Here is a 12,070-nt window from a genome sequence, read left to right as displayed (position 1 = left end):
GTTATTGTCAAATTGAGTGCCTTTGAAGGGCTATAAGCAAAGCAAATTGTTCCTTCCATTTATATTCACTATAAAGCTTGAAGAAATGGTTAGGAGGAGAGTTTGCTAAGACTCATCAAATTTATGTTTAACACTAAAAAATGTATATTAGATGGAGGGGGAGCGATTGGGTCTCATCGGAAAATGGAATTGGTGAACGGAGTTGACTTGGAGTTGGGCTTTATGCTGATCGGCAAAACTGAAGCTTATTTTGGTTGTGCTTGTGCTGTGGGTTTAGGAGAAGGAAAAGGGAAAGTGATGAAGTGCAAGTGGTGTGGGTGGTTGGGAAAGTAATGAGATAAAAGATCCGTTGGAGCTTCAGCCTGCAGTGATGGGACTAGACACAACTGTGGGACCCGTTTGTGCTGAAAATTTACGAAAATTGCCATTGATTATTCATAAGTTATGAATAATCAGTGGCAATTTTGAATAGCAATTCTTGTGTTTCTAGTAAGTTAGAGAGAAATACAAGAAATTATGTGGTCATTCTCCAGAATTGCTATCTGTAGAACCCAACATCTTGGTTGTATTATAAGGACAAATTTGCAATAACCTTTTAGCAACAATAATGTTGGGGGGGCAAATATTATCTAAGGAAAACGATATTGTGCTTCCAAGTTATCTATTTTCTGTTTGTATTTTGTGTTAACCTTGTTCTTCCATTATAACTTTGTGTTATATCCCCAATAGCCACAAAATGAATTGTAAGTTTGTTTGATCATAACAGACTTAGGTACAATACATAAATGTTGTTTCTTAGATTTCTTCTCTTAAAATTTAGTCATGTGACTGTACTTAACTAAAAATAAACTTCCATTTATGATAAAAAAGCCACATAACTAAATTTTAAGAAAAGAACTTAAGAAACTGCATCTAAGTTTTGTCCATAACATAATATAGCCATTATTTCCTAGAATATTGACTTTCAAGTTGGGTGTGATAGGTGACTAACACCTTCTATATCGTAATCTATCCTCTGAGTTTGGATTTTGGATTCTAAATTTGTGATATATCCATGAAATATTATGTTTTTAGAATATAACTAAAGTTAAAGCAATGTAATTTTTCCTTCAGATTGTAACTAGAAAAAAAAAAAAAAATCTATTGCTATGTATTTTCATGAAAGGCAATATAATTTTCAGTTTTAATCAAATAAAGGTATATTTTTACTACTTTTTGACTTTCTTGATTTTGTTCTAAAATAATGAAGTGGTGACTTCATATGTAAAACCCTCAATCTAAGAGTAAAGTATCATTTAAATTAAATGCCCATGTTGAAACTCATTTAGGCTAGCCGGGGACATGGTTCTTACAAACAAGTAATTGTGCAAAAGCTTTTGTACTCTTTCTCCAAAAATTTTCCATAGGTTCGTTCTAGGATTTATTAGAAAGTGTAGCATATGTTTTTCAAATACTCCTATAGTCCTATATGCTAGTGATTCTTGAGAGTTTGTTAAATCTTTACATGTGCTAGTGATTCTTGAGAGTTTTTTAAATCTTTTTTATCCTTTTTGTTATCTGGATGTTTTGATCCATTAATTCTTTTGTTCTATAAATATTGGTTGAAGCTCTCAACAATGGCAATTGAGTTTGCAGTAAACAAAAAGTTCACAAAAGTAATTATCGAAGGGGATGCAAAGAATTTATGGACGAATTGAGTTGTGTAAGCTTCTAAATTATCAGTGGGAAAAACAAACTAAACTAAAGAGCTAACAACTAAAACAAGAATATGATATTTTGACCAAGATTTTATGTGGTTATGAACAAAGCCGTAGATTTTACTTTTTAGCATTTCTATAAAATTAAAGATCAATAAATATGTTATCAATAAATTATTTAATCACAAGTTTTTGTAATTTAAAATTATGTGTAAAATATAGACTTATAGATCATATAGTAAATAATATCCAATTAACACAAAATTTGACATGTGTATTAAGAGTGTAAAGAAAATGCAATTCAACGATTAGATTTTCAAAATATGTAGTAATGTTTATTTTATTGGGTAAAGTTATAGCCTTAGGCTATAACCAATTTTGTAAATAAATTTTATCCTCAAAAACAAAGTTTATTACTATGCATTTTGTCGGCCGAATAGATTTGTGAGGAGCATATCTAATACTGCATAATTGTATGGTTCTTCAACAGACAATAGACACAACAAAATTTTTCTCAATGAGGTGAGGTGTCATTCTTCCAAAGATCAAAATAAAATAAAATAAAATAAAATAAGACACTTAAACCAATCACAAACTCAAAATAAAAGTATTATGAAAAGAACAAAGTTTTTTAAAAGAAAGCATTCCAACTGCTCATGTATATTTTTATTAGGTGTGGGTTTTGAAAATCTAATCATTAGATTGCATGTTTTTAATTTATGTTTTTAACATGCATGTCAAATTTGGTTTAAATTGAGATTTTCAATAAAAACCTACAATATAATAATTAAATTTTCAAAATTCACATCTAATAAAAGATAGTAAGTAAAAAAAGTTTGTAATATTTTTAATGTAAAATGAATTTTATTTTGTACCTAACTTTCTCACTCGACAAGTAAGATATGATGTTGCCTTTACCGTATCAACATTACCCAATATCATGGACATGCCTAATTTTATTTTTAAGATTGCATTGGGAATTGAATTTTCATAGTAGCTAGGGAGTAGGGAGTGCCATAAGAATCGAGAATATTCCATTCATATCCTACTAAAGAGGGTACTAAAAATAATAGGAAACAATAATTTTCCATATTGGGAGACTTCTTCTACCAACTAAACAAAGGTTGATTCACAGTTCACACTCTTATAAACTTTCCCAACCAACAAAGAATAATAAACCAAGTTGGACAGTGGACTTTGACTCACTAGACTTGAATGGAATGGAATGAAATGATCATAAGGAAATTGAAAGAAATAGAATGGAATAAAATGTATTTAAGCAAGGGAAATGAATGGAAAAGAATGAAATTAAGTAACCTTGATTGGATGTTTTAAAATAAATGAATGGAAATGAATGAAAATGAACAGAATATAGGTAATCTTTTTGGGAGTAATATAGAGGGAATTGAATGGATTCATTTTATGATAATATTACTATTAGACTCCTATTTTGGTCATTTTTTGGGTTTTGAGGGTATTTTGGTCATTTTTAGGTTTCGAGAGTATTTTGGTCATTTTTTGGTAATTTTTAGGTTTTGGGGGTATTTTGGTCATTTTTTGGGTTTTGGGGGTATATTGGTAATTTTTAGGTTTTGGGGGTATTTTGTTCATCTTTTGGGTTTTAGGGGTATTTTGGTCATTTTTTTGGTTTTAGAGGTATTTTGGTAATTTTTAGGTTTTTGGGATATTTTGGTAATTTTCTTAGGTTTTGGGGGATATTTTGGTCATTTTTTGGGTTTTGGAGGTATTTTGGTAATTTTTTGGATTTTGGGAGTATTTTGGTTATTTATTAGGTTTCAAGAGTATTTTGGTCATTTTCTAGAAATTTAGATTTTATGTTGTTTATTTAAATTTTAGATGGGTTTAGTGGGTATTAGTTGATTTATCCATTTAGACTCATCTAATTAAATAACCAAATGGGTCTTTACCCATTTAACCCAAATATTAAAATGGGTTGGGTTAAGACTTATCCAAATAAGGTGGGTAATGGGTGGGTTCATGGATATGGGTAAAAATTGCCACCTTTAGCCACAGGTAATAAGCAAGTGTCAAACACTCTTGAATCCCTAATCATATTCATCCAAAAGTAAGTACTCCTTAAACTATGAATACTTGGCAGCCATGGTAGGTAAGAACTCAAAGAAAGTCAATGATAAACAAAAGAAAAGAAAAGAAAGAGGAACTTGCAAAAGATAGAATCTCTAAAGCCATTGGAGCCTTTGACAAAGTCAGTTTAAATTGTTTAGAGACCAAATCTGAAAGTAGAAGAAGAAAAAAGAAGAGGATGTACTAAACTGAATGTCTTCAATTTTGAAAAAGAATGAGAGAAATTGGCGAATTTGTGGGTCATAAAGTATAAGAGTTTTAATTTATATATTTATCTTCGTTAGTTAAAAACTTGTGAGTATGACATATGATGAGAGTAATTTAAGTATTAAAATTGAAGAATCCAAACAAAAAAGCTTTTTAAATAGTAGTATAGAAAAAAATTGATATGAGCAGAGATAATGGGCCCATAAATCATTTGAGCTTTGTTTTGTGCAGGGTTGTAGAATACTCCAAAAAAATGACCTTAACAAAATAAAAATTCCAAATTCTTAGAGCCTAGAAAACATGGGGCTTTCAAATAGTAGTATAGTGATATGAGCAGAGATAATGGGCCCATAAATCATTTGAGCTTTGTTTTGTGCAGAGTTGTAGAATACTCCAAAATAATGACCTTAACAAAATAAAAATTCCGAAATTCTTAGAGCCTAGAAAACATGGGGCTTTCAAAGTTGGGCTGGATTACCACCAATCTCTCTCGCTAAAGTTTTGAGTTTTTGTCTCTTTACAGATTCGATTTTCCATAGAGAACTCAAGGTAAAGCCTTCTTCTTCTTCTTCTTCTTTTTTATTTTATTTTTTTATTTTTTTATGGTTATGATTTAATTTGATTTAGTATTGCTTAGATTATGGGCGATACATTATTTGATTGACTGGGCATGTTTATACAATGTGTTTCAAAGATTTTAAGGGCTGATTTATTTATTTATTTATTATTATTAATCATTGATAAACAGTTTGATCGCTTAGATTATGTAATATTTTTTTGTTTGTTATGTATTTGCGATTTTGGGCGTTTTGATTTGATAATCGGGGTATTAGAGTAAGAAGTTAAATACGTTTGATTTTAGACATGAGTTTGATTAAATTTGATGAATAATTCATTAACAGAAGCTTTAAGGTATGGGGGTACAATGGCTCTTGTTCATGTTGCATCTGTGTATCTTGATATTAGATTTAAAGTTACTTATTCAGCTTTTTCAAGCCTTTTTTTCCCAGTGTGTAAAATTCCAGATTTTGTTTAGGATTAGTGTATGACTCCTTGTGTTAACACTTCACGAGTTATAAAATTTCTTTGCAATGTTGTCTACCTTGTAATTCCTTCTCTGTGTTATGATTAAAAATGTGTTACAGATATCAAAGCCTAGTTTTGGAATAATAAAACAACAGAGTTCTTTTTGGAAGCCTAGGACTTTTAGATTGAAAGTTAACATCCATAGCTTTAATATTGAATTATGTTTCAATATAAATGGACTTCTCTAAGTAAAGTTACTGTGAGAATTTTTTTTTACAGAAATCTTTCTAGTGCAGATTTGAGTTTGTCACCTTAATAGAATTTTGGTAAATTATGGAGAACTACTTTTGAGCTGAATTTTCAGTGCTAAATGGTTTAAATGTAAGAGTCCTTTCTATGAAAATTATAACCTATCTGGATAGCCCTAAAAGGATCAAACGAATTCTACAAAAGGGCTGACCTCTACTCAATTCAATTGACCTGGGATCAGCCTGAAAGATGTAGGAACCTGATGGATTTTTAAAATGTTAATTTGGAGCAAATCAAATCATAGACATTATCACACACCAATCAACAGCGATTGACATATGGTCCATTAGCGTTGTCCCCATTCATCTCACCTCACTAAGTCAATTAGTTTTATTTCTATTCTTCATTAATATTTTTGACAGAAGATTCTAGTGACAATTTATCTTATTAGTAAAATTTTCTTATTTATATCTTTTGCAGAAGCTTTCCTGTGGTGACTCTAGTCTTTGATCTAAAGAAAGATGGAAGTCATCTTTTCAAATGATGATCTTGCAATGGAAATATTATCCCGATTTTCAGCTTTGGAACTTTCGCGTTTCAAGTGTGTCTCCAGGAGGTGGAAGAACCTTATATCTGATCCATCCTTCTTATGTGTTCACCACCAAAGGTCCCAACTCAGGGGCATCACAACCCTCCTTATTCAGCAGCGTGATGATATTACAGGTGATCGTTTAAGTTTTAGGACGTCGTTTTTTAGTACCTGCAGACCTTTTTTTTTGAAGACAACCTTCGTGTTTCAATTATGATACAAAATAGTTTTCCTGCAAATAGAGTTGTCATAATGGGTTCCAGTAATGGACTTGTTTGTTGTAGAAGTCGTCAAACTTTGGAACAACCAATGCTAGTGATCTTCATTTGCAACCCAATTACAAGGGAATGGATTTCCCTTAGACCCACTAATTGTCATGTTGGTCGCATCTTTGCATTTGCTTTCTACCCATTTGGCTCTTCATCAAACAAGGCCTCATGTTTTAAAGTGGTGAGCATTCAGCGTCAAAAATATGACCAGAATTCTTATTCCTTCGTCATTTACTCCTCAGAAACTGGAAAATGGAAAACCTCCATGGAAGTCTGCCACTGCAAGGACGATCTTAATGAGAACAAATATATTCATATCAAAGGAAGGTTTTATTGGTTGACCAATAAACAGAGAATAATCACTTTTGATCTGGAAGAAGAGCTGTCTGGAGTGATCATAGCACCAGGTCCGATGTTGAGAGATGGTGTTCAAACTAGCGCTTGCCTTGGGGATTCAGATGGGTATCTTCATTACGCGTGTGTTGATGAGTCTGATCTTCGAGTATGGATGTTAAAAGATCGTCTCAAACTTGATTGGGTCCTTAAGCACCAGTTGAATTTAGATCAGTTTCGTGTTGTGTGCATTCCTGAGGATGATATTTTTGCACCTGGTTATTTAGCACTAGGAATTTTGACTTTCTATGATGAGGTTATTTATATGATGAGATGGGGCAGGTTGGAGTCATATAATTTTAGGAACAGAGTCCTAAAACGTCATTATATGTTACATGCCTCTTTTTTGGACAGTTTGTTGGGCCATTATAATTATGTTCGTGCGACTGTGCTCCCATACTCAGCTACCTTGGCAGCAAATGGTTTTCTAAAGGTGAAACAGAACTCCATTGATGATTTGATTTCAGTCCCAGCAACTGTGCTCCCATGTCCAGCTACCTCAGCAATGAGTGGCGGGCTAAAACGTTCCCGTGGTTTTGTTGCTTCAAATTCTAGTTCTTATCAAGGAAGGCGAAAAAGAAAAAGAATCAAACCTGTAAGGTCACCACATTTCTAAACAGGTGCCCATTGAATTGGAATTATCTGTATTTCTTTTGCTTGAATTGGCAGCATCAGCCTACCAACTTAATGAAGCCTTAGGTTTTTTGGCATGTACAAAGATATTTGACTTCCTTAATCCTTACCATCTTAACTATTCCGGCATATTTATGTTTGTTGCATCAAGTGCTAAAGTTATCATTTTTTAATTTTTTTAATTTTGGTATCTCATTTTTTACCGAGTGTGCGTTTAAGTCTTTCATATGGTTGTCTTGTGTTGAATATAAATTGATGAAAACCTAAAAGGATGCTTGGTTTGGTGATAATCGCATTTGTTGATATTGTATATGGATATCCTGACCTTAGATTAAACACTTGTTTATGCCTAGTTGTGCAAAATTCTATTACTTGCCTGTTAACCCGTTAAATTTAAATGTTTGTTAAGGATAGTTTATGTTTTTTATAGAATGAGAGCAGCAAATCTTTTATTGAATTGACATTGATTGAATCTTTGTTAGTCATTTATAAAATTAGTTTGTAAAATGCTTAATAGAAACTTCGTGGATTGAATATCTCTTTGTGGGTCAAACAAATTTTTTAGAGTGCTGACTCGTAGGCAATTGACCTGGGAGTAGCCTAACCCTGAAGATATAGAAACTTGGTGGATTTTATCTTAGACTAAAGTTATCATATATGTTATTATAGACTGAAAAAAGTTTGGCTTCAAACAAATTTAGAGCTATCTTACTTCAACCTATTAAGCGGTAGTTGAAGAGACTATATTTATGACTTGTTTAAATAATACACATAGAAGTCTTATAATTTGTTAGAAAATGGGTTTGTAAAAAATGGGTTGGGATTGTGTCCAGTGCACTAATGCACTAGACACAAGCCGTGTCTGTAAAAAATAGCCTTAATAAAGTTTGGAGTCAAAGTTTATTCTTATAAGTTAGTTAATACTTAGTTACAATTGGTCATCCCCCATACGTCTTATTTATGTTCTTTGTTAGAGAAGTTTGATGAAAATTCTTTTATTTATTTATATATATTTTTATAAGTATTATGAGGACAATTTATGTTGTTTGTAAAATTTTATTATTTACATAATTTGCAAAAGCTTGCTGGTGGTTAATCGGGACTTGGAGGCAAAAAGACGGAGGGGAGGCCATCTTTTAAAGTTATGATTAGGCAATGGAAATTTTATGCCTGACGGTCAGTTTTGTATTGAAGGTTCAAGTGCATTTTAAGAGGTGGGATACCCAAGTATCTTCTTTACAGATTCACCAGCAAAGGTTCAGACTCAGATACATCTTGAGCCTCTGTGTTAAACAATATTTTAAGTGTTGGGGAAATTTTACTATATAGGCTGAGGTTTTCCATTTTCACTCCTGTTCTTGATGATTATTGCATTCCAAATATGGTAAACAAGAGTTTTCCTTTAAAGATGATTGTCAATTTGCCATTGTGCGTTCTTGTGCTAGACCTAAAACAGACTATTTATAATAATAATAATGTTTAGTTCCCCTAAAACCTGGACCCGTCAACAAGTATATCCTAACCAACCCATAGATCTTTTCTCTATTGACCACAAAGCTTGTCACACCGATCACCTAACCCCACGCTTTGGTGGTGTTGTGCTTACCTTGGCAGCGCCAGTAGCTTCGGCCCACCGTCAGTTCATTTTGACGGAGGAGAAGAGAGGGTGATGATGATAATTGTAGGGGCTGGGATTTGGGATTGGGAGGAGTATAGGCGAATGGGAGCTTTAACTGTCAATTTTCACAAGGATTTTTTGTATATAAAAGAAAGTGGTGCCCCAACATTCATGAGTATATGAGTCCACCGCATGGATAAATCCGAATTCTCCAATTTATAGGGTTTGATATTTGGATTGGCTTCAATTAATAATGGAGCAATTTGTAAGTTCAGTGATGAAGGATAGATTTGGGATGATAATTTACAAACACCACTTTACGTTCTAAACAACCTACTTCCCACTTTTCAAGTCATAGCTTTCCAACTAGTCTATAATTTATAATTTATAATCTATAAATATTATATAACCGAAACTTTTGACTATTTGTTGATCTTCTTATATTGTGTCATCTTAGCTTTGCAGCCTCCACAAATTTACACCTCATTATTACTTTTTAAATAAATTAAATTCTTAACTTAAAATTTAAACTTCCCACTAATAAACTACCTCTCTCCTCTGGTGTCCTGATAAACCCTTCCTCCTCCTCCTTCTTTAGCTCTCGCCTTTCGCTCATTCTAACAATGTTGAAGAAGCGCGACAGCTAATTCCAAACCGACGCCGTTGAAGGCAAGAGTAACAGCGGCACAACTACTTTTCTCTAATTCATATTTGCCCACCTTAAAAAACAAGGGTGTCAAATTACAACTTAGCCATATATGTTTTGACCAAAATTTAAGTTGTATACTTGTTATTTGAAATTTGACATTTTACCTACTTGTGGTTTAACCAAAATTTAAGTTGCCTACTTGTGATTTGAAATTTGACATTTTACCCACTTGAGGTTTGATCGAAATTTAAGTTTCCTACCTATGGTTTGAAATCCCATGATGCAAGTATTTCGCTGGATTATTTTTTATCTTATTTGATCTTGTATTTTATTTTATTTTATTTTATTTTGGTGTTTTTGGAGGAGAGAGACATAAAAGTGAAATAAAATTACATATTTAGCTTTGTTTTTAACAAAAAAATTTAGCTTATTAACATTTTTAGTTTATTTTTACAACTATTCATGGCCCCACTGCACTTTTTGATACTATTCATGAGCCCTATTATACTATTCAGCCTATTTTTTAACCTTTTTTTTTACACTTAGAGCTACAACTGGATGTAGACCTATTTTTTTATAGTGTATCCTTATCCTTATTTGGTATAAAAAAAGATATATATTAATACAAATTTTAATATCAAAAAAAAAAAAAAAAAAAAATTTAAAAAAAAAAAAAAAAAAAAAAAAAAAAAAAAAAAAAAACATGGCTAGCTTTCTTTACAAGTGTGCCGTTGGGCTCTGTGGAGAAGAATACAATTGTTTTGATATTTTTAGAATTAAATACTAATGGTAGCAGTTCGGTCCATTTAATTTTTTTGGTCATATTTGATCCGTTATTTTTATCAGGTCATACATGTGGTTTATTCAAAAATAAAGTTAATTTCTTTCAAATAATAGGCATGTCAAGTTATTAATGGTTGATCTAAAGTCCATGTTATAGTTATTCAAGGGCATTGCAATCCAAGATGCACAGGGAAATTAAGGTCTGCCCTAATTGTTAAAAAAATTTCAGTGACTTCAAAGGGTGACGTATCGTATCCAAAACCTAAAGGACCAATATATTCATCTTTTTCTAGGAGGCACCACAATATTCATCGACCCCTTGGGAGGCACAGACACTAAGAAAAATTCCCTCTGTCCCACGACTGGCAGGGGCATTCTCCTCTTCGTTTGATTCTCCTCCACCAACATCTCTAACCTTTGCCCAAAAACCCCTGCCAAACCAAATACATGAACAACCCCCCCGTAGACTCTACCTGAAACCCCATAACAACCATTTTCCAGCCTCTCAAAGCTCCCAAAACTCCAGCCAAACCTTATTGCAAACCTTCAAAATAGAACCCCAAAAGTACTCAGAAGAACCCTTCCTTTTAAACAAAACTATCTCCTCAACCACAAATAACAACAGAAAACCAGAAACACACCAAAAAATCCTACTGTTTAGCTTCATAAACAACCCCAAAAACCTTATTAAAATCCCACATTTTTCCCATTTTCACCAACACAAAATAGTAGCCCAATCTCATTGAAAACTCACTAAAACAAAACCAAAACCCAAGCAAAAAGACCAAAACCTCTAAAACAAAACCAAAAACATGAAAAGCTCCCTCCTTTCTACCATCAAGCCAAAGAACTCAAAAAAAGGCCTCTCCTTTCTCAACAAGAACATCAACAAACAACCAACAATAACAAATAGGTAGCAACACATGGAAGCAAAAATAAAGGGAAAAAAAATGTGATGTGTTAAATATTATTATTAGCAACGTGATGTGTTATACCATGTTGTGTATGCTAGAGTAGATGCGGAAGAGGAAGTATAGAATAGGAACATTGAGAACACAAGATTTACATGATTCAGCCTTGGCGACTTACATCTACGGAGGAATCCCTTAAGGGCTACATCTTTATTATATAAAAGTGTAGTATAATAACATGTGTTACAATGAACCCTAACATGAGTATATATAGGCGATTAAACCCTAGACCACTAGTCCAAGTGGGAGTGGGCTTGGGCCTATTACATTGGGCTAATATGTTTAATATATCTCTAACACCCTCCCTCAAACTCAAGACAGAAGCTCGATGAAGACTTGAGGTTGGATAAGCATGAGAAGATCACTTGGAGATGCCTTGAAGAATGCCTTTGAAGAAACCACAATAAAGAATATACCAATTGACCAATTTCAGAGCCTCAAATGAAGAAACTGAGTCCAAAATTGGAATCTACACGAAAAACTGAGCAAGATAGGCCTTTTTGGAAATTTTGACTTTGGTCAAAAGTCAACGCAAAAGTCAAAGTCAACGAGACCTAGTCAAAGTCAACGGTCAGTGCTCACGGGTCAGATCCGGGTAGTTCGGGTTGGGTTGGTCCAAGTCAACGGTCAGCTAGGCGACGTGGTGCTAATGAGGCGACATTGCTGATGTGGCTAGCGACGTGGTTGATGACGTGTCTAGGGCTAACGTGGCTTTATAGCGCATACGAGTAGTCCACCGATGCATGGAGGAGAGGTAGAGAACATTCGGCACGTAGGGGCGCATGTAACATCCGATGAGCTCTAGATTTCTCAGGTTTACAGATTGGCGGGCTACAAGGCCATTAGGGCGGCGTGTGTAACTATAGAAGGATCTAAACCT

General features: G+C 33.3%; 1 protein-coding gene across 4 annotated transcripts; it reads left to right on the top strand.

Moving 5' to 3' along the window:
* The first annotated feature begins 4,375 nt into the window (after positions 1-4,375).
* On the top strand, positions 4,376-7,319 carry LOC112017914 (F-box protein At5g49610). Of its 4 annotated transcripts, none has more exons than XM_024050385.2 (3): positions 4,377-4,559; positions 5,766-6,008; positions 6,386-7,319. In XM_024050385.2, exons 2-3 carry the CDS (start codon positions 5,807-5,809, stop codon positions 7,150-7,152), a joined length of 969 nt encoding a protein of 322 aa, XP_023906153.1. In that variant the 5' UTR covers positions 4,377-4,559; positions 5,766-5,806; the 3' UTR covers positions 7,153-7,319. The 4 variants fall into 4 exon arrangements, with proteins under 4 accessions (XP_023906137.2, XP_023906153.1, XP_065619649.1 ...); XM_065763577.1 differs by having other exon boundaries at positions 6,162-7,319; XM_024050381.2 differs by having other exon boundaries at positions 6,159-7,319.
* The last annotated feature ends 4,751 nt before the right edge of the window (positions 7,320-12,070 follow it).

The sequence above is a fragment of the Quercus suber genome, unplaced genomic scaffold (assembly GCF_002906115.3).
Source record: "Quercus suber isolate HL8 unplaced genomic scaffold, Cork oak 2.0 scaffold_514, whole genome shotgun sequence".
Classification (NCBI taxonomy): domain Eukaryota; kingdom Viridiplantae; phylum Streptophyta; class Magnoliopsida; order Fagales; family Fagaceae; genus Quercus; species Quercus suber.
The sequence above is the reverse complement of the archived record's forward strand: the minus strand, read 5'-3'. Positions and strand labels throughout refer to the sequence as shown.